At 35.7% G+C, this 22521-nt stretch overlaps 3 protein-coding genes and 1 pseudogene across 3 annotated transcripts; 3 read left to right on the top strand and 1 right to left on the bottom strand.

The window, feature by feature from the left end:
• The first annotated feature begins 800 nt into the window (after positions 1–800).
• On the top strand, positions 801–6664 carry LOC132130391 (adenylosuccinate synthetase isozyme 2-like). The gene is made up of 13 exons (XM_059542095.1): positions 801–1072; positions 1368–1470; positions 1643–1711; positions 2098–2148; positions 2300–2366; positions 4183–4290; positions 4585–4666; positions 4757–4883; positions 4999–5153; positions 5256–5380; positions 5694–5791; positions 5917–6066; positions 6179–6664. The coding sequence occupies exons 1-13, from the start codon at positions 815–817 to the stop codon at positions 6229–6231; spliced, it is 1446 nt and encodes a 481-aa protein (XP_059398078.1). The 5' UTR covers positions 801–814; the 3' UTR covers positions 6232–6664.
• A 756-nt stretch (positions 6665–7420) lies between these two features.
• Positions 7421–9176, top strand: LOC132130869 (snake venom vascular endothelial growth factor toxin ICPP-like). Its single transcript, XM_059542707.1, has 5 exons — positions 7421–7593; positions 8165–8204; positions 8336–8523; positions 8637–8707; positions 8884–9176. The coding sequence occupies exons 1-5, from the start codon at positions 7480–7482 to the stop codon at positions 8900–8902; spliced, it is 432 nt and encodes a 143-aa protein (XP_059398690.1). The 5' UTR covers positions 7421–7479; the 3' UTR covers positions 8903–9176.
• A 571-nt stretch (positions 9177–9747) lies between these two features.
• On the top strand, positions 9748–14683 carry LOC132130106 (syntaxin-5-like). Its single transcript, XM_059541759.1, has 11 exons — positions 9748–9873; positions 10354–10554; positions 10686–10756; positions 12504–12559; positions 12645–12715; positions 12815–12931; positions 13011–13067; positions 13138–13219; positions 13310–13407; positions 13484–13605; positions 14096–14683. The coding sequence occupies exons 2-11, from the start codon at positions 10357–10359 to the stop codon at positions 14253–14255; spliced, it is 1032 nt and encodes a 343-aa protein (XP_059397742.1). The 5' UTR covers positions 9748–9873; positions 10354–10356; the 3' UTR covers positions 14256–14683.
• Positions 14684–15391: 708 nt separating this feature from the next.
• LOC132130107 (protein RD3-like) lies at positions 15392–18579 on the bottom strand (annotated as a pseudogene).
• Between the last annotated feature and the right edge of the window lie 3942 nt (positions 18580–22521).

Consider the following 22521-nt stretch of genomic DNA (forward strand, 5'->3'; position numbering starts at 1 on the left):
TTTTTCCATGCAATTTTAAAAACTTCCAAGTTAGTTTTTCTCCATTTGCGTTCAAGACTACGAGTTACTTTCTTGAGAGAGTGAGTATTACTGTTATACCATGGCACAGTAGGTCCCCGACCCGGGTTCAATGCCGGAATCAATCCCGGGACAAGGTTGCTTTCACACAGAAGGCGACCCGGCAATGTTCCGGCTATATACCGGATCCGACGTGCAGTGTGAAAGGGGCTTTAGAGAAAACAGTGACCGAGAGACTGTAACTGCTAGTTACATGCTAGCTTCAATCTCCCTGGTTAGGCTTTTTCAAGCCAAATTAAAGTATGACCACAAACTTTACTATCTAGTTATTATTATTATTAAATTAAAGTAAATATTCAGACTATTAGATTAACGTTACTAGTTCGTAGAGAGGTCGACAGCTGTAATGGTTGAGCAAACGGAGTCTGAGCAAAAATATTAACTATAATAAGATGCACACAAACAATGTTGTGTGAATTAATATAAGAAAAAAAAAACATCAAACGTAATAAACGTAAGACTTTTATATTACCAGACCATCTACACGCCAAAACACGCCCATGAAGTGAGATATAACAGGCGTCTAAACCGGTCAATATCACCATCTTGTGGAAAATAATTACAATTAAAAAATCCATTTCAATATTAAGTCTCACTCCCTCCAATTTATTTTTAAAAGCATGAATGTTCCTTGTGCAGTTTTGACGGCCATGTGTTTGGAAACCCCACCACCACTTTTGTTTATTTACGGACCTTTATTTTGATACTTTTATTTTGGGAGATTTCGCGCGTAACCATGTTGCCGCGTTCGAACTGTTCCTCGCACTCTTTCATTATGGCTGCGGACAGTACGATGTCTAATGGTCAGGAAACGGCCTCTCTGAACGGTGAACCCGTGCTCAAGCGCTCCAGAGACAGCGTGGACTCTTTGCGGATCCCGCGGGAGCCCCAGAATAAAGTGACCGTCGTGTTGGGAGCTCAGTGGGGCGATGAGGGTAAGGGCAAAGTGGTCGACCTCTTGGCAATGGACGCCGACATTGTGTGCAGATGCCAGGTGGGTGTCCAACCGCTCGTCTCGCTTAATTTATGTTAAGGAGAGTTTGCTCAAGCGTTAACGTTATGTCTGTAACGTTACTGTCTGAGGCTTGCTGTTATCAGACTGAGGTTACACAAAAGAGGAAGGAATCCCTTACAGAAGTCGCAACACTAACATCACAATGAATAAAGTTTATTTTATTCTTTGCCATCGTCACTTGTTGCCAGGACAAGTGATGTAACGTTTCCTGCGGCTAGATTTTTATATTATCGCGATAATTGCGTTCATGCTTGTAACAGCTGTGTATTATCAGGGAGGAAATAACGCGGGACACACAGTGGTGGTGGATTCGGTGGAGTATGACTTTCACTTGCTGCCTAGCGGCGTTCTCAACAAAAAGGCCGTTTCTTTTATTGGTATGTTTTTATTTGACCTTCCCTCTATTTTTTAATTTTATTTATATTTACCGATTTTCATCTCGTAGTATGTATTTTTAATGTCTTCTTAACCTCCGTTCATTGTTTGGAATCAGATACTGAACTATTGACTTGTGTTTGCTGAGATCTTTTGTTTTGTTCTGTCCCGCAGGAAATGGTGTTGTGATACACTTGCCAGGACTTTTTGAGGAGGCTGAAAAGAACTCACAGAAAGGCAATGGTAAATTGGTAAATCTGTTTAAGGAGTAAACTACAAAATATTGATTATTTGTGTAATATCAATTGATTAATCGATTTATTTAAAAATCGATTTATTTTTAATGTGGGCCATATACCTTAAAGTCATATCTCAATATTTTCACACATTTTGATTATATTCCATGTTTATCTCAATGCATTTGTTTCTCAAAAAATTTTAAATTGTTTTTCTTCATGAAAAAGACATGATCTATTGTTAAGAAGCTATTGTTAAGAAGTACAGACAAATTGTTTACTGCCAAAATCAACACAATTAAAAATTTAGCTTGGTGACATTGCTGATTTTTCATTTTTATTTTTACTAAATTGTTTTCCTATTAATGAGTTCTTTTGCTTTGTTTAATTTAGGACTTCAAGGATGGGAGGAACGACTGAAGATATCTGACCGGGCACATATTGGTATGGTTCTGTTTAACTTCATCAGGTCTTGAGTAAATTGGGTTTATTCCTGAAGATATTGACTATATGCCACATGGTCTCTGTCAACTAAAAACAGCAAGTAACTGATATCTATGCCATTGGAATTAGCGCTCTTCTGTTTTCTGTGTAGTGTTCAATTTCCATCAAGCTGTTGATGGGATACAGGAGCAGCTGAGACAGCAGCAGGCTGGGAAGAAGTGAGGTTTCTTTTTTTTTTTTTAATAAAAGCTTAATGTGTAGATAGTTTTCTTCAATATCAATATTAGGGCTGGGTATCGATTCAGATGTTCCAGATCGATTCAATTTCGATTCACAAGCTCTCAAATCGATTTTCGATTCCCTATTAAATTTTCGATTCAACTCAATGAATATAGATTTAATACAAATACTATATTTATAAGAAAGAACAGTGAACATAAGTCTACAAGTGGGTAATTAATAAAAAGAAATTAAGAGTCACAGACCTGTATATTAAACACTTGGGTACATTAAAACAGAACCCATCTCTAATTTTCAAATGCACACAATTATCTTAAATACAATACAATTTTGTTTCAAGATGAAAAAAGTATGCTGAAAAAAGTCAAACAGTCACATTCCTTGATCAAACAGGAGCAAGTTATTTCATTTTTAACCCTCAGATGGTTTCTGGGGTCTTTTCTGACCCCAAATGACTTTTGCTCAAATTAAAAAAAAATTTCCCTTTGTCCAAATGGTATGAAACCTACGGCTCTCAACACTTTCTAGATCTACAAAAAAAAAAAAAAAATTGGAATGATATCTGTTTTTATGTTAGCGTGACAAAATTTGTGACACTTGTGGTCTTCGCAATCAAAATAAGACTAAATTCATCATCAAAATCAGAAACAACGCAGAACACATCGACAGAAATGGCACAAATAAAGTGGCACACTTTAAAAAAACATGCAAAAAACATCCACAATGCTAAATTATATTGCTCACAACATGTGTACACACACACACACACACATAGAGGAATACATTTTTGAGACTATAAAAACTGTTCTCTTATCATTTGTCAAATAAAATCCAAAATGCAGAACCAACACAAATATAAAGTGGTGACACTGACACCGACAATGTGTACACACACACACACTTGTGAGGATATAAAACAACCGCTCTCTTATAATTATTTCAAAAAAATCATGCAAAATGCAGAACCACCAAAGAGGGGGAGAGAGAGAGAGATGACAGGATGGGACAAAACAATTTAGCATGCACACACACACAAACCTGCTCCAAACCCGTCTACAGAAGTCATGCGGTTTACCATGCTTACTGCCTGCAATGCATTGACATTTGCAATGCATTGACAATGCATCGTAAAAAAAAAATACTAAACTTTGACAAAAATTATTTTATTTTTGTTATAATTGTGATTTTATAATATTTCGATATGAATCCAACTGAATCCAACTTGTGAAAATATATCTTTCAGGTAGTCAAATAGCATATAGTGGAGCTCTATAGCCATCTAGTGGTTAAAGTGATTTTTTTTGGTTTTTTTAAAACTGTATTTTCCAAAAAATGGGTATAAATGTTACATTAAATAATTAAAAATTATCCATGTTATCCCCATGAATGAAAGTTAGAAATCTGGGTCTTTTATAAAGTGAATTTTACATTAAATGCTGTTTTTTTTGTAAAAAGCCTATTTAAATAAATATTTATTTATTTATAGAAATTTAAAAGATATCATAAATCCTCCAAAAACTGCACAAATGTTGAATAAAAACATTAACAAACAGAGTAAAATTACATTTGTTAAAAAAAAAAAAAAAAACTCTGGAGACCCCAAAAAACACGAGTGTGGACAGAAACGAAGACCATCAGAGGGTCAAGATAAAACAATCATACAAAAAAAATAGATTCGTGGCCTTTGAGAATCGATGTTGAATCGACCATGTTTTAAAAAACGATTAATTGATTTTTTTTTTTTTTTTACCCAGCCCTAATTAATATTGAGTTCACCCTTCTTTTGTTTTTCAGTTTGGGCACTACTAAGAAGGGCATTGGACCCGCATATTCCTCCAAAGCAGCACGTAATGGACTGAGAGTGTGTGATCTAGTCTCAGACTTTTCAGTGTTTGAGGAAAAGTGAGTGTATTAATATTTATTTTAATTTTTTTCAGGAAACTGTATATGAATATAGGCATATCTGACTTTTTTTCTCTCTGACATCTAGAATTGCATGTTTATGTAATCCTAATTGTTAATTGTTTGTCGTAATATTGTAACTTTGGTTTATTCATTTTTAAATTCACATTATAATTTTATGTATGTATGTTTCATATATAATTTTATTCTTATTGTAGGCTACAAATCAATGCCTCAGTGATCAGATTGACCCTCGTGGCAGAGAGTTAAATACATGTAAATATCTCTCTACAGGTTTCGGGTTCTGGCTGGTCATTTTCAGACCACATATCCTAACCTTAATATTGATATTGATACTGAGCTTGAGCAACTGAAGGTGATTAGCGTCTTGGCATCTTTCAATTTGATCTGCGAAGCTACTCATTCATGAACTGGCCAAGTAATATTTTCTCCATTTCACCCACAGGCTTATGCTGAGAGGTTACGTCCTCTAGTAACTGATGGGGTTTATTTCATGCACCAAGCTCTCAACGGTCCAAGCAAGAAGATTCTGGTGGAGGGAGCCAACGCTGCATTACTGGATATCGATTTCGGTATTCACAGCAATCCTGCATAAAATGGGAGATCCACTGGTGTGCTTAAGCGATTGAGGACAGTGGAAAGTGTATTTTCCAGTGTAAATGATGCAAATGTTTCCATCTCTTTCAGGGACCTACCCCTTTGTGACCTCATCAAACTGTACTGTTGGAGGCGTTTGCACAGGTCTTGGGGTCCCCCCATCTCATGTGGGACGTGTGTATGGAGTGGTGAAGGCCTACACAACCAGGGTGGGAGTGGGGGCATTCCCTACTGAGCTAGATAATGTGAGTGTGTTGTAAAGAGTGAGTCAGAAGGTAAAACTCTGTGACATTCCCTCACATGAATCATATTTGAAAATGTTTGATGTTCTTTTTGATGGTTTCTAGGACACTGGTGATCTGCTTCAGAGCAGAGGAAGGGAATTTGGTGTTACAACAGGCAGGCGGCGGCGCTGTGGATGGCTGGACCTGGTTTTGGTTCGCTATGCCCACATGGTTAATGGTTTTTCAGCGTGAGTTGTTAAGTGTTTTATCACTCAAAAACTTTGTTTTATTTTAAGTTTGCGCTCAATACAGCTGCATTAATTTAATCAAAAATTTTACCAGTAGAACAGTAATATTATAAAATATTACAATTCAAAACAATGATTTTTGATTCAAATATATTTTAACATGATTTTTTTATCCATGTGATAGCAAATCATACTAATATGCTGATGTGTGGTGCTCAATAACATTTCTTATGTCGAAAACGGTTGTCTATTAGTTTCGTTTTTGGTAGCTATGGCACAGGTTGAGCTATACTTTTCCTTCTGTTTCTCTCAGCATTGCACTGACCAAGTTGGACATTCTTGACACATTGCCAGAAATAAAGATTGGCATAGCCTACACAGCTGATGGAAAGCCTCTTCCCAGTTTTCCTGGTAAGTTGATCATTTGTTGTTAGACATTTTCATATTTCTCATACATTACAATGATATTCACTTATAAACAGTTATATTGTAACATGTACAGTATAGGCATTGAACCATATCATTGTGTATTTCAGCAAACATGGATGTCCTCACAAAGGTTCAAGTGACTTATGAGACGTTCCCTGGCTGGTGTTGTAGTACTGAGGGAGTCCGCAGTTTTGATGAGCTGCCTTCACAGGCACAAGCTTACATCAGCTTTATCGAGAAGTTCCTGGAGGTTCCAGGTAAATACACATACTGTGTAGATGACTTGCATATGTAAAAATGTAACCTGCTGATATGCTTAGAAATGTCAAAATGTTCATGAGATCTTTTTATTTTTTTTACTCTCTTCAGTGAAGTGGGTGGGAGTTGGCAAGTCAAGAGAAAGCATGATAAAGCTGTTCTAACGAGGACAACAGGAAAGGCTGAACTTCATTTGATGGTCTGCCGGGACATCCATCATCATGACCATTTGAGGGCCAGAACTTTCATTTATGAATCGGCACTGAGATTGACTTACTGTCCCACTCAAAGGAACACCATTATTGTGTTTATAGGTCTGGTTTGAGCACCAGACTCACTTTCCTGCATTTGTAAATCCTTGACTCATTCCTATTTGTTTCAAAGGACATCAAAACATACCTCTGTGAATCACTAGTAGTTGTCTGAAGTCTGATTAATTAGGCTTTGCACTGTAGAGTGTAAATTTACGATTTTCATTGCTTATAGGTGGATAAAACCAAACTGATTTTTAAGGTTGTCATGTACCGTTTATTATTATTATTATTATTTTTTATGTATTCCAGTGTGAGGGGGCAAGCGTTAAAACTTTTTAATTAAGTGTTTGTGTATACTCAGTTTGACATGGTTTGAAATACCAAAAGGGACCTTCAGTATTTGTGATATTGGGGAAAACATTTTTTAATTGTCAATGATTATTATATATATATATATATATATATACATCGATACATTGCATTCCACCTAGTGCACAAACCCCTCTGCTGCTTTTTTTGGAAGAATAAATTGCAAAACTAATTATGGTTTTAAGTGAATGTGTAAATGCATTTTTACTTGACTATATATGACCTTGAACCACAAGACCAGTTATAAGTGTATAGTGAGATTTATTAATAAGCTTTACATTGTTGTATGGTTTGTTTGGATAAGGCAATATTTGGCAGAGGTACAACTACTTGAAAATCTGGAATTTGAGGTTCGGAAAAAAAATATCGAGAAAAAAAGCTTTTAAAGCTGTCCAAATAAAGTTAAGAGATGTTCAAAATATCTTCGTGGATCATGATTTTTAACTTAATATCCTAATGATTTTTTGGCATTAAAAAAAAAAGATAATTTTGACCCTTACAATGTATTTTTAGCTACTGCGATAAATATATCCGTGCAACTTAAGACTTAGTTTTGTGGTCCAGGGTCACGTATTTCAAATGGTAGATGGTTACAAAATGATTAATATGAACAGCGTTAGATATTGTATTTAGCAAATATATGTCACTTTTAAGGCAACGCGTTTTTTTAAGACTTCAAATTTTTTTATTTTTTCAGAATTATCAATGTATTTTGCAATCTCAGTCGTGAGCACATGGTGAGTAACAGTTTAATCGGGAAATAGGATTCAAGTGAACCGAGTAATCAGAATGATCAGCAGTCTAACATTTGTCTCGCGAGGCAGAAGTTCACGTATAATGCTACTTTTTCTGTGTGTGCTGTATCTCGTCCTGTACCACCAGGCATCTGGGATGAACGTTCAGGTATAATTAACCTTTTTTTTATTTATTTTTCCATTATGTAAACGTTTATTATAGGAACCTCTTTCATATATTAATTTCAGTTTGTGCTATTTCATTGTGACTAACTGATAATCATTATATGTTAAATGTTTTCTCCGTTATCCTAGTTTTTCCATCTAGTACGCTGATTGTTGAGTGGCATTAAAACTATTAATAAATGCCGTGATTTTTTAAATGCATCATAGGAAATGTAGTGGTGTAACTTCTTTTCTGTAGTACGTGTTTTGGTGAATGACGTAGCATGATGCAGTACGTGCCTATAGGCTCATCATGTCTGTTGAGATGTAGCCTACACACAACTACAGTATTTTAGTTTGTAGCACAAGTTTTCGGTCTGCCTCTCTGTTTTTATGGCAATAACACCCTACTAAGACAAAACACAAAATGTTTACGAGCAAATTATGACAAATCTTAACCTCACCTGTCTGTAATTCTGAAACTGAATGTCGTAACACTAAAAACATTTGGAATTAATTAATCACTAATAAATAAACCTCGAAATTTACCAAACTGTTGAATCTTTAACCCACAGCATCGTCAAAATCGAAAAATCGGCCAAAAGTCTGTTCCAGGTAGGCTACACTCTCTCTCTCTCTCTCTCTCTCTCTCTCTCTCTCTCTCTCACTTTCTTTCTCATGGGTCTGTTTGTAAGTAGGCTACTATCAAGTTGTATAGACATATTTATGTATATATGTTTTTTTAGCATGGAAGTTATACGCACGCAGCCTTTGCGAGCCACGTGAAACGCTTGTTAAAGTTGAGGATGAATTCCCCGAGGTGATGGACAGGCGTATTTTCCCCTCGTGTGTGCCCCTGAAGCGCTGTGGAGGCTGCTGCTCTGATGAAGCAACGCTGTGTGTGAATGTGAGCTCGTACACCACAGTGATGCAGGTATGGACATGTTACTGGTTTAGTTCATTGTCATTTATGGTTTACTTCTCTCTCTCTTTTTTTTTTTGTAATTTATTTGTAATTATTATTTTTTCCCTACTACAACATTACAGTTTATGCAGTTGAATGTGCAAGGGGAGACTATTGATCTGCAGTTTGTTGAACACAGCCAGTGTCAATGCAGGTAATGCACAGGTTCAAGACTTATATAAGCAATAATTGCTTTATTATTTCATAGAACCTCAGTAATGTATATATATATCTGTATCATTTACATTTAGATGTGGCAAAATTAACTTCTCATGGTGTTTTAGTAATAATAATAATTATTATAATTATTATTATCTTTCTTCTTTAAAGGTTCAGAGACCAGCTATGATGCTTACTGGAAACAGCTCATCCATGCTACATAAATTTTGATCTGCTTATTTAACCATTTTTTTTATTTTATCGAGTTATTTAAATGAATTTGTATTACTTACATTACTGATATATGAAATATATAATTATAACAACATTACTTTTATATTTAATATTATGTAAAACATGTTGCTTTATTTAAGAAAAACATTTGCAATTCACTTATGTACAAATATTTATTGCTACGTTCGGGTACTTTCCAAAACATTTTTTTTTCATTCAGTTTGTTTTTTTCATGCAAATTTATCATACAAGACGAAATTATAACAGACATTGCTTCTAGTAAATGTAATAATTTGCATTAATTTATAAGATTGTCAAAACATGGTACATTCAGAATATGGTGCCTTAGTTTTGATTGCTTTAATAAAAGATTTTAACTCACTCATGTGCTTGACTAATTTAACATTCAATTAATATTATTAATAATTAATAATTATAATATGATGCAGTCACACTTGTAGCAATATTTGTTAGTTCTTTGTTAGTTCTAACATAACTTTTACTTTGATGAAAAAAAAGCAATCAATGTCCATAAATCTTCGTGATATCTTCAACTCACTACATCTTAAATTTTTCTTTTGTTATGCTGCTGAAATGTTTTTAATCCTGTAACATTTGAGAACAATGCCTTATTTTATTTATTTATTTTTATTCATTTTATTTATTTATTTTCATTGTGAAATCTGCTTTTTGTTGATGCCTTCCTTACCTGTTTTTTCTTATGCTGTTGTCTCCACGAGAGTTTGTAATAAACATTAAAAAAAAAAAAAACATCTTAATTTCAAACATAATTTTACAGCGCCACCTAGTTTGGACAATAATAAGAGATCTCCTTTAAGAATACGTGGCAGTGACGTCAACATCGGTGTTAAGACCCGGATATTGTTCACAACCTGTACACAGTTCAACCAGCGGAGAGGCAGAGTGGTGAGAAATTAATCTTTGTATCTTTTAGCTCATATGTTGTCATTTCCCCATCACAAATCAACGCTGCTCGTTTATTCATGTATTCAGACGCGTGTGACGTTTTAAATGGTTTGACCGATGAAAACATTATAATCCTACATTAAACTACACATTTAGCTTAGCAGGTAGTTAGCAAGAGCAGGCTTACATAAAAAAAAGTATGAAAATGATTGCTAAATAATGATATACGCAGATGGCATGCACCCACATTCTTTTGTTTTTATAACAGTGACATTGCGCAGATGACAGTAATAGAGAAGCAGAAGTTTCTAGACATGCTCTAGTCAAAACAGCTGTCATTTAAGTTGATCAGTGACAGAAAAAAACATTTACAATTACACTGCTTTTGATCAGAATCCTAAAATTAAAATAGAAGTAAAACTGGAAGGGAGTTTTGCTGTTAAAACCCTTTAACATTGATTTCTCCTCTCTTATCATAAGGGGATGTTGGTGCATCGGCGTCACGGTCCCAGAAGCAGCCAGGACGGGGTGTACACTGGGCCACCTCAGACCCAGACCCAGCTGGAAACCCCACTGGCTGTCCCAGCACCCATCACCCCTGTCATAGACACATTTAGCATGTCCTGCCGAGACCGTACCAGTGAGTTTCAGTCTGTGTGCAAGTCCCTGCTGGGGAGACAGGTGCGATAACTACTAATGCATATAGTTGAGTAACCTTCAAGTGGCTAATAGATTCAATAATATAGTCTCCCTTAGTGGAGTTTGTGTACATACTGGTAGCATGAGCATGATTTTCTCTTGCTCTTTTTCAGAATGGAGCACAACCTTTCAGAGCTGTCCACAGCGCAGTCAGACAGCGAAGTGAATTCACGCTCCTGGCTAAGTGAGTTATACTCTCAATCAGTAAAGGTTTAAGAGGGAAAGTGTGTGAATGTTGAATTTAGATCATTCTGATAAAGATCAAGTCACATCAATACACATGCGTAGTCTGCTTAAATGAATAACGCTTTGGTAATCTTAATATCAAGATGAGATCTAACTCACTGGAAGTCATGGCCTAATGGTTAGAGAGTCGGACTCCCAATCAAAAGGTTGTGAGTTCGAGTCCCGGGCCGGCAGGAATTGTGGGTGGGGGGAGTGCATGTACAGTTCTCTCTCCACCTTCAATACCACGACTTAGGTGCCCTTGAGCAAGGCATCGAACCCCCAACTGCTCCCCGGGCGCCGCAGCATAAATGGCTGCCCACTGCTCCGGGTGTGTGCTCACAGTGTGTGTGTGTGTGTTCACTGCTCTGTGTGTGTGCATTTCGGATGGGTTAAATGCAGAGCACAAATTCTGAGTATGGGTCACCATACTTGGCTGAATGTCACGTCACGTCACTAAATCAGTCACAAGTACAATTATGTAGGCATTTACCAGCATAAACAAAAAGAATAAGAAAACAAGATAAAATTAGGAAAGTTGTGAAGGAAAGTTTATTCTCTCAAATAGTGTATAGTAATATAAAGAAGTATTAAAGTGCCCATTATGGATTTATGAAAATTACCTCATTACTCATGCAGTGTGTAACCGCTCTGCGGTTACTGCAAAGTTTTCAATATGAAAGTGCACCGTGTGTAAAGTTCTTGTCTCTCAAAAGAAAGAGTCGACCCTGAATCATTGAAACAAGTCATTTTTAAAACGAATCCCAAGATGTTTCATGTTGACATCAACATATTGCATGCCTTGTTGGCATTCATGCTCTTAATCATGGAGAACTTTATACAATTTAAACAGATGAGTTATAAAAAGAAAAAAATCACTCCCTCACAGTTTTCATGAAGGCCAAAATTAGCTAAATAGACCAGAACTACTTTTTGTACCAGGCTGTAAACATATTTTTTTCTACTGTAAAGTTGGACATTTTACACAACTCCCTTTTGGAGCCAGCCTCTAGCTGCCAGTCGATGAATTGAAGTTTTAGTCACTTCCGTGTGGGTATAGAGAGAGACTGGAGGGTTGCCGCTTGATTAACCTGTTGTTGGGGTCTCCCAAAACTAAAATATGATCCTTTCATTACCCATAACAGGGGCCCTTTCATTCTTAAATAACATTTTTACAGCATTGGTGAGCATAAGAGACTTCTTTCAAAAGCATTAAAAAAAAACTTTGAAATGTTATTGCTTTGGGTTTTTGTTTTTCAAGAATTAATTTTTATTATGATATCAGGACAGTTGTATCAGATTGACATTTCTGACATTGTAAAAAAAAAAGTCATATTTTTTACGTATTTGTCAGTAAATGAATAGATTTGGACAAGAATAAATCAATAAATGACCATCACGTGACTGACCTAAATGTTAGACTTCAAATTTGTGAATCAACATTTAGCTGACTCCTGACTGCTGTTAGCTTTTGAAGCTTCACACTCTTCAGTCTATTGTTTGTTTATTGTTGAAGATCGGCTCAAATTTTATGACCAACTTCCTGGAAAATCCAGGTTTTACTGACTTTTTCCTGCAACTGTCTTTAATATTGGCACGAGACACTGCATTTGACATAATTTATTCAGACCTACTTAAGCTTTAATGGTCCGTGTTATTTCATCGACTTGACCTTATGACAGATATTGACTGCATCTTATTAACAGGCGAATTGGAAGAGACCTCAGCAACACTTTTGCCAAGTTAGAGAAGCTCACAATCCGTAAGTATCTGGTCTCCCTCGCCAACTCACACATGTACCACTGTGGACTGTTTTGACGTGTAACTCAATCCGTTTTCACTTGCAGTTGCCAAACGAAAGTCCCTTTTTGATGACAAAGCAACTGAAATTGACGAACTCACTTACATTGTGAAACAGGTTAGTGTGATTGTTACTTCCCCTTTGCGAAGGACACATTATTCTGTCTACTTATTTCATACTGTAAAGTGTCTCATAACTGTCTGTCTGTTCACTCAGGACATCAACAGTCTAAATAAGCAGATAGCTGGCCTGCAGGAAGTCGTTCGATCACGGAGTGGACAGAATGGCAGACATCTTCAGACACATTCCAACACTATCGTAGTCTCCTTACAGGTATTCACCTCTGGCCTAATTGCGCCATCATAAATCAGTGGACTTCCGCTTGAAATAACACCCTGTTTTCTGTTTCTAGTCCAAACTGGCATCGATGTCAAGTGACTTCAAGTCAGTCCTTGAAGTCAGAACAGAGGTAATTGAGCTGCTTTTTTAGTGCTAGATCCATCATGGTACAGTTCTGTTTATGTGTATCTTCTGTTTAGAACTTAAAGCAGCAGAGAAGCAGACAAGAGCAGTTTTCTCAGACTCCTGCCTCATCCTCTTCTTTCCACACCAACAGCTTCAGTAAGAGCAGCTCTACTTGTGAAAAAGCACACATTGTCCACCTTTAAACATTTATGTAGTTATCTCTCCCTTTTGTTTCTCTTTAAACAGATAATTCAGTGCTTATGCAGGACGACTCCAAGAAGATGGATATTTCTATAGATATGGACCTCGGCTCCAGTCAGCAGATGCAGTTAATCGATGAACGGGTTTGATTGATTGTTCATTGGCTTGTTTGTAACGGTACAGCTGCAGGGAAACTGATTCAAGTTTGTGTTTGTTTAGGATTCGTACATTCAGAGCCGTGCAGACACTATGCAGAATATAGAGTCCACTATTGTGGAGCTCGGCTCCATATTTCAGCAGCTGGCTCACATGGTGAAAGAACAGGAAGAGACTGTACAGAGGTGAGGCGAAAACTTCAGTTATTAGAGAGAAACTGGAAGTAAAATGGAAACTAATAAAAAAATTAAGGGCTAAAAAGAAATGTTAAAAAACAAAAACTAATGACGGAGTGCATAATGGAATTACTGAAACCAACTATAATAAAAGCTAATTCAAAACCTTCATGAATAATAAATATAAGTGAATAAATAACTCTGATCTATAACTCTGATCTATATCCAGAAATGTATACTAAATTCAAACACCAGTCTTTATTTTATTTATTTATTTTTGTTCCATTTACAGTGTCTAATCAATAAGCAAGTGTTTTTTTTTCCATTTGCGGTTTGGTCTTCACTCTCTATGATCATAATGAAAATCTCTCTGCCGTTGTAATCGGCTCTTTAACTGCCACAGTAACAGTTAGCCAGCAGTTCCTTTAGTAAATGGTCCAAGTATCATAAAAAAAACAAAGAATAATTCTTTCCATTGAACTTCTCTCTTCCCTGACAGAATTGATGCCAATGTAGAGGACACTCAGCTGAACGTGGAGCTAGCGCACTCAGAGATACTCAAATATTTCCAGTCTGTGTCCAACAACCGCTGGCTGCTCATCAAGATGTTCCTGATCCTCATAATTTTTTTCATTGTCTTTGTGGTTTTCATGACCTGATGCCCACTCTTAAGAGGGGCAGGTTTCAGTATTTGAGGAATGAAAGTGGCTGTACTCTCAGACTTCTTTCGTCTTTTCTCTGCTCACTGGCGCCGAGCTCTGTTTTAGTGATCTTTTTCCTCAAAATGGATGGAATTTAATATTCATAAGCCTCAATTCTATATAGGCAGGGCATTTGTCAGTTTGTAACAGTTTGTCCATTTACATTTCAATCTGATATGTTTCTGTATCTGTAGATCAAGCTCTTGGAAATGATTGTCTATAATTTGGTTTTCTAAATCACACAGATTGCGGAGATATCCTTGAGTAAAGCCAGCAGCAGTCCCATGCATAAAAAAACCACCCACCATTTTAACAAATTCTGTTTGACTTATGATTGTATTAATCATGATACACACATTTAGAAATCATGTGTTCTGAGAACTTTTATACATTTGCAGTTTCTCTCTCTGTTGTCTAAATATTATGTTAGAGAAGTCTTTATTTAGGGGTTAGTTACAGAATCCCTCTTATAGTAGACCATATCTATACTTCTATAGGGACTGACTAGAGGCTTAATGTGTATTCTTTCTAGTTCGGATTTTGGGATCCATTACCACTTCGGCACAACATGTTAATACAGCTAGTTCAGCAGGTGAGAAATCAGTATTTGAAGCTTGTGACATTTTCCAAATTCCATTTCATTGGGTGTTTTAATCATCCTTCACAAGCTTGTTTGTACACTGCCATTTGTATCTCTTTGTACGGTCTCAGGGGGGTCCATGAGAATACTGCTTTCCAGTTCTCAACGTAAATGATGTTTTTTTAGAGAATACATGCATTTGTGTTTAACTTGACTTTCCAAATTTGGGGAAAATCCCACCCCACCATTTGTGAAATGCATACTGTAAAAGGAAAGAAGTGAAGAAAAACTAATGGAAATAGAAAATCTATGCTTGGTTGTAATGTCTGTTGCTGTTTTTCTTTTTTACAGTAGCATATGTAGTTACTGTTTAATGAACGCTCATAAGATAATAAAAAAAAGTTAATTAAAACTATTTTTAAATAAATGAATAGGGACATTTTAATACTATGTTTAACTTTTGCATTTAATAAATATGCCATATTTGAAGGAAGGGAAAAGTAGAAAATGTTCATGATGATGAATCAGTGAGACCTTTATTAGCATCTATGGTTCCATGAAGAACCTTTAATATCAGTAAAACCTTTCCACACTCAGTAAAAAGCTATAAACTGTCACTGGGGCAGTATCCTTTCAAAAGGTACTAATGTGTACCATTTAAGGGTAGCTTAGGATGCCAGCTTTGTACCTGGAGTTTCCTACTCCAAACATAGCTTGTTCAGGTCAGCGCTCTTCCACTAAACTGATATCAGGCATGCTTCGGATCCTCCTGTTTCTGTGTATATTGTCTTCATCCTCGGCTTGGTCCTCGGCGTCACGCCTGACTGTGACTCTGCTCCACAGCGGGTTGATGCGGATCCGTGAGCCCAGGTTGATGACAGACATGCTCTTGCTGCGCTTGGTCCGAGCCTTCAGTGCTCTCTGAAGTGTGGCCTCTCCCTCCTCCGCCTCGTCCAGGAAGTTACACAGGACAGATCGGAACAGACGAGACACCTCGGTCACCTCTGGCTCTACCTCTATCACCTCTTTCCTCAGCCTAAACAAAAGTAGATTATTGCTCAAAGATATAGATTTGTTTTAATCATGCATTTGTCCAACATTATTGTACATACAACTTACTCTGAATGTTTTGGCATTAATGGTGGCAAACTTTTGAGTCGTTTAAAACACATCTTTTCATGCAAAGGATTTCACAAAAATGTTGACCTGGTTTGAAATAGTAAAATAGAAAACAATAGATATATTGTTTAAAAATATTGTTAAAAAAAACTTTTAAGGCACTTTCTGCCTAAATAACTAAGAAAAAGTCCTCTGTTATGAATACCAACATCACTGCCCAGTAAAATTAGTTATTGGTATTAGTTGCAGATCACTTGATTTAATATTTTTTCTTTTTATGGTTTTGTATTTTTTATGTGTTTTCATGTAGTGTCGCGTATGAGGGAAGGTCACTATAAAAAAACAAAACTTAGGTTTTGACATTTTTAATTGAATTGGTCAATTTAACAATAAAAAAATTGTTGCATTCCAATGTGATTTTTATTAGATTCTAACGTAATCAATTATATACATATTTTAGATAATGTAATCAGACTTTTTTATTACTTTTAGATTAACTCGTTTATTACATTGATTTAAATAGGATAATATTGTACCATACTAATATCAAAATGCAAAGAAAATATTCCATTTGTTGTTATTGACCACATAAAGTCCATTAAACGGGTCATTCCTGTTATGGAGTGACTATGTGATTTATTTAATCATATTTATTTTTCTAAAATGAGTCACATATTTATAAGGTATGGCTTAAATTGTATATTTAGGTCTTCTTTATCACTTAAACAGGGATAATAGAAATTATAAATACTATTTTGTATTTTACACACTTTTTCATTGATATATGCATTCAATTTTACGATGTCCTCAGTGCAAAGTAATCAACTTCCACAAGAAATACAAACCATGAAATGATAAAATCTAAAAATATGTTTTAATTATGTTATAGACTAGGCTAAACTGCCTCTAATCATACATATTAATCATGTGAAAATATAAGTTTTTTTTTTTTTACAATTTTCTTCAATTACCATGTCCCTGAAGTCATTTTTCACCCTGTTAGTTTCATTGAGATCATTTTATAGAAGTGACTATTTATTTTTCCCACTGGAATTCATCTGTACAAACTGAGGTAAGCTTCAACTTTCAGCCCTAACTTTTTTTTTTTTTTTTTTAGTTTTTTAAATGTTATCCTGTCCTTAAAGTTCCACCCTGTTAGGCTATATTATGGAGAATATTTGTCCTATCAAAAAAAAATGTAAAAACAAACCTGACAAAGTTATAAAAGTTCTGTAGAAATGTTTCTGTAGTTAATCTGTAGAAGGTTAGCTAGCTAAATGTTGATCACTCAGTGAGCTATGGCTAAATTAGCTCAACGTTTTCCACCCTGTTAGATTTCACCCTGTTAGGTCTTTAAATCTAACGGTCGAATGTGCAACTAACAGGGTGTAATTTTTTGATATCGTTTTGAAACAATACTATATAGGTGCAGTTCCACACATTATAGATTGGAAACCATGCCAGACAGTATACGGAAAGCTTGTCCACCATTAATGAACCGATTAACACTGGTGTTCCACCCTGTTATGCTCCTTTCCACCCTGTTAGAAAAGGAATTTTATATAATAATTTCACAGCAACGTTAAATGTTTGGCATACTTTTGTCTTATTTTGTGAGGTGAGGAGCATTAAATGCATATATATGTTTTTGAGCAAATAATTCTATTATGTACAACCCTATTGGCAAAAAGTGGCACAAAAAGTACCTGTTAATAATAATTAAGACATATTCTATTCATCAATAATTGTTTCGTTATTGTTTTTAAAATAAATAAAAATAATAATAAGATACAGTAAGGGACATATACTATCCAAGAAAAGCTTATTATTGTTTTACATTTACATTATTAACATGTTGTGATAACTATCTATATGTCCCTAACAGGGTGGAATATTTTCATGTCCAGTGTCTGAACTATCTACCCATAATTATTATTTTTTTGAGTCCCCAAGCTTGACCAATATCCATTCCTAATAGTTAAACATGTCACTATTTTGGTAGAATGCAAAAACCATAAAAATCATGTAACTTTTGTTTCCAACACTTATGAAACACTTATCAAGGTTCCCAAAAATGTGGTTAGCGAGACAATTGATTAAATCATAAACATGTAAAATAAAAGAAAATAGTAATTTTAACAGACTGCACGCCAAAATTCACGGACAGAAGTTTCTTTTTAAAAATCGACGCCTCTTAAAGTAATCGATCATTCACAAACCGTATGCTGCTGTCTCTGAGATCTAGCATTGTTAACCAAAGTCTAGCCTACTACTGACACAGGCCTACCTGAGAACGAAGGGACCGCACTGGGAGGGAGAGACCTTGGCACACAGGTCCTGAAGCTCCAGTATCTCCCCAGCTGGAATCTCATAGGAAGACTTCTGTGGAGGTGCAGCCAGCCAGCTGTAATCCACACAGGAGCTGCGCCTGCGGTTCTCCGTCGTCCTCTCCTGGCGGAGGCGCTAAGTGCGCTTCACCAAAGAGCCCAGCTCTAACATCAACATGTTAGTTACCAGTTCCTCAGGCGAGCGCTGACCAGGAATCTGGGGTTCCTTGGGAAACACTGATGACCAGAAGAACATCTGAAATGGTAAAGAACTTGTAAGCGAATGATAAACCAAATATGCAGTGATTATTGTGCACCAAAACACATCGATTTCAGAAAAAGGCCTACTCTAGTCCCAAAATATGTCATAAAATTAGATATATGGTTCAAGATTTATTGCACTTACCTTCTCCTAGACGTGCAAGGGGTTGGTTATATTCCCACTGGGCCTTTCCATCAAATTAGTCTGAAATATTTACGTAGGACCACACGTGTATTTACCACATGGCAGTTAGTTGTCCTTCTCAACACCAGATAAAGAGCTAAAGATAATCCCTTATGATTATTATCTACAGAAGATCTTAATTTCAGAGGTTCATCACTTGGAAAGGAAAAAACAATTTAGTCAAAGTAAATTATCCTTCCAAACAAACCAATCTGAAAGCAAAATGTGCTGGTGAATGTCTAGCTTAGTCATTCTGATGAAGTATTCTGTATTAATAGGATTATTTCTTTTAAGGGTTACACAACATAGAATTAGATCCCAATCCTGTTTCAATAAACACTGGCAAGGCCCCCTGCTGTCCTTTTAGGTGAACAAAATGAGATGAAATCAGATTAGTAACAGAGAAATACAAAAGCTTTGCAGTTCTCATGTTTCAGACGAGTCCATTCCATTTCCCTCACGCGGAAGAGACCGAAGTTGTAGAGTATTACGTAATACTAATATTTGTCAGAACTTGACTTTCAAGCAGAAGAAGCTGGAGATCAAAGTTTAAAATTGATTTAATTTCTTGTCTTGTTATGATCCTAATAACAGTGAACTTCTTACTTTTATTCTTTAGCCTCCTGTCTCTTCACTCTTGTTGAAAGCCCAGGGAAATTGCTGGGATTAGATTAATGTGTAATGTAAGAGTTCTTAAGTACTGGTGTTCAGGGAAGAGCTGCCACTCAGCGTGTGTTTCTCAGTCTATAGGAATTAGAAAAAAAAGACAACTCAGCTCGATTTTTTCAATGATTTTGATATTCCTGTCATATCTGAACATTCCAGTAATGTGTGTTTTTAATGGATAAGAAATGGAGACCTTCTAAATTAACCATGGTTTTAAAAAAAAAAGTTTATTTTTAAATGCTTTTATTATTATTTTCTTATAAAATGTGCATATAGCAGTGATTCTGAAAAATAATATAAAAAACCACAATGAAAATGCTTGTTTATTATTAAAAAGCTTTTCTTAATGGGATACAAAATTCAATCCACATTCATTCTCATCTGCTTTTTTTCACATCTACTTCCATCCCTGCAAATTCAGTTCCTGCTAAAATACCCTTCCATTAGATTTCAATCAATTTTGATGTTTTAAACCAGTGATTCCTCTCCCATCCGTTCTTCAAACCCTCTGTAAAGCATTATCACATTGCTTTCTACAGTTACAGTTGCTAGTATGTCTCTGTCATATTTTATCTTTAAATGTTTTAGTGTGGACTTTAACATGAACATGATATCAAAATACATTAGGGTAAGGAAACTGGTAACTTCAACCCAAGAAAAAAGAAAGTTTTTATAAAGTATGGATTTCCCATATACTATCAGCTGACATGAAGGAATTGTGTTTTTAAGAATGAATCTGTCATGGAATGAGTGACAGATCTTATTTAGAGGGAAGTGATCTCTCTAAACATTTCTTTAACAGATAGAATAGAAAAATTATTCATACAACATTTTCTCTGTAATTCAAATGATGGCATAAGAAATTATATATATATAATTTGTTTGTTATATAATTTTCAGGTTTCAAACATGCTTTCCTTCCTGATCAGTTTTTATATTTATCCCAGTATGTTGTCGCCATAAATTTCCCATATGCATCTGCTCAGGGTGCGGCTCTGATTTATCCCGGCTTGCCTTTGAGCAATAAAAATCCTCCACTGCTTGTGGATCCCAGCCAAGAATTTGAGGAGGTGATCCAGAACCTCTCTCACAAATTACACTGAGGGATCAAAGAGGGTGTATAAGTCTATTTAGAGAATGCAAAATGAATCAAAGTCCCGGTCTAGATGTGTCAGGTGGCATATGAGGTCTATATCTATGTAGGTTGCTTGAGAAACAGAAGTCAGACTTGACAGAGCAGCAAAGTGATTGGTACTGAGGTGCATGTTTGCTGTTAGCTACACTGTTCAAGTGTGTTGGGCAGAAATCATTCAGACCTTTATGGTGTTTCCTGAAGCATGTCTGTACCAAGTCTTGTTAAAATGAGTAAAAGTGTATTTCATCTTCAGCACAGATGGCTCCTAGCCCAGTGTAAACAGCAGTGCTACATCTGTTAATTGCAAACGTTGTGCTGATATATATATATATATAAATATATATATATATATATATATATATATATATATATATATATAGTAATTAAACCAATAATTACAAATAAATAGAACAGCATCTCAATGATAAAACAACTTTCCTCAGATTTAGGTCAAAGTAAACCATATGCTGTTATTTGTTGATTTGTTTTGTTCGTTTACAATTTTTCCATCCTTATAAACAAAATATAAGGCAATGTCTAAAAGGTCAAATCTATTCTTGAGATGTATAAAAAAAAACAAAGGAGATTTTGTGTATTTTGAACTGCAATAAAACATAGTGTGGATATTAATTGCACCATCAATTTCATCAGCTATATTACATTTATGCTATCATATAAAAACATCAATAGGTCTTTTATATAGAAATACGAGTAAAGGGCAAAGGTAATCATGCATGGTGTTTTGGATGTAACATCACACCCTGAATTTAAACGGCAAGTGTGTTAGTGGGCATCTGTATCAGATTAATGCAACCACCATTTTCATCTTTTTTTTGTTTAGATCCTCTTGTACCTACTGCAAAGACAGGAACTGACAATAAAACGTCCCAGGCAATCCTGTAAACTGTCATTCACTGACTTGAGTGAAGATATCTCTGTCAACAAATAGACAGTTAACCTACAAATGCAGCCATTTAATTACATTTGTGCCTGTTGAATGCGCTCCAAATGAGTGCTAATGTTACACTTTGCTCATTGCACTATTTCAGTGCCCACAGGGGGATAATCTTTCCCATACTTGTTAACACAGTCTCTGGCTGCTGGTATGACCCTGTAAGTCAAGCTTTTTGGTGTAAAGAGGGGTGTTTTGGGCACGAGCCAACGATGGTGTTGCTTCCTTTTTGCAGGAGCCACATTAGCAGCAATGTGAAATATCTTCATGAATAATAGAGTTACTGATGGATTCCTTATCTGGTTATGTAATGGCCTTGTTGGCGATGGCTGTAGTATATTATTGTTACACCGCCATAGTGTTTCCCCCTTTGGCTTCAAACTCTCATTTCTATCTCAGAGACAAAAACTTCATTGTTTTCGACAAGACTGATAATAATTCTAAACAAAATCAATTAAAGGTGGTGATTCACATACAATGATTCGTCGTCACGTGTGACTGTCCTGCGAAGTGTAACCACATGCCCACCAGGTCTGTGCTGTGAGCAGCGTGAGCATGTGGCTCCTGGCTACAGTTGAGAGAGCCATGCAATGTCTGCAATGTTACAGCTGCACTTTCCAAAATGTTCTGCGCATTTGCGTGAATCACATGTCACTCTGATACTGATACGAACATATGGGAAGTGTGAGATAGAAGGTGAGAAAATGCAAGGGATGGTAGACTGAAAAGATGGTTTACTATATATCAGCTACTCAAAGAGAGAGAGAGTGATATGAGAGGAATTAAAGGGGAGGTATTGAAATATACTGAGCAATATAATATCTGGAGTGACTAGAAAAGCCTACTGTTATTATAACTTCTGTACTTTCAAACTGAGTTTTTTCATCTTTGTTTTTCAAACAGAATTTGTTAATCTAGGTAAATGTTAATTCATTAATAGTATAATATTCTAATAAAATATTTTATCAAGCTGGAAAAATTGTTATCGATTTTAGAATTG

The sequence above is a fragment of the Carassius carassius genome, chromosome 47 (genome assembly GCF_963082965.1).
Source record: "Carassius carassius chromosome 47, fCarCar2.1, whole genome shotgun sequence".
Taxonomy (NCBI): domain Eukaryota; kingdom Metazoa; phylum Chordata; class Actinopteri; order Cypriniformes; family Cyprinidae; genus Carassius; species Carassius carassius.

Bases quoted from the DNA above. Each gene is read 5' to 3' on its own strand.
- LOC132130869 (XM_059542707.1), top strand. From the start codon at position 7,480: ATGATCAGCAGTCTAACATTTGTCTCGCGAGGCAGAAGTTCACGTATA. The intron at 8,205-8,335 runs GTAGGCTACACT...ATGTTTTTTTAG, and splicing joins CGGCCAAAAGTCTGTTCCAG to CATGGAAGTTATACGCACGC. The intron at 8,524-8,636 runs GTATGGACATGT...ACAACATTACAG, and splicing joins CGTACACCACAGTGATGCAG to TTTATGCAGTTGAATGTGCA.
- LOC132130106 (XM_059541759.1), top strand. From the start codon at position 10,357: ATGTTGGTGCATCGGCGTCACGGTCCCAGAAGCAGCCAGGACGGGGTG. The intron at 13,408-13,483 runs GTTTGATTGATT...GTGTTTGTTTAG, and splicing joins TGCAGTTAATCGATGAACGG to GATTCGTACATTCAGAGCCG. The intron at 13,606-14,095 runs GTGAGGCGAAAA...CTTCCCTGACAG, and splicing joins CAGGAAGAGACTGTACAGAG to AATTGATGCCAATGTAGAGG.
- LOC132130391 (XM_059542095.1), top strand. From the start codon at position 815: ATGTTGCCGCGTTCGAACTGTTCCTCGCACTCTTTCATTATGGCTGCG. The intron at 5,792-5,916 runs GTAAGTTGATCA...TGTGTATTTCAG, and splicing joins GCCTCTTCCCAGTTTTCCTG to CAAACATGGATGTCCTCACA. The intron at 6,067-6,178 runs GTAAATACACAT...TACTCTCTTCAG, and splicing joins GAAGTTCCTGGAGGTTCCAG to TGAAGTGGGTGGGAGTTGGC.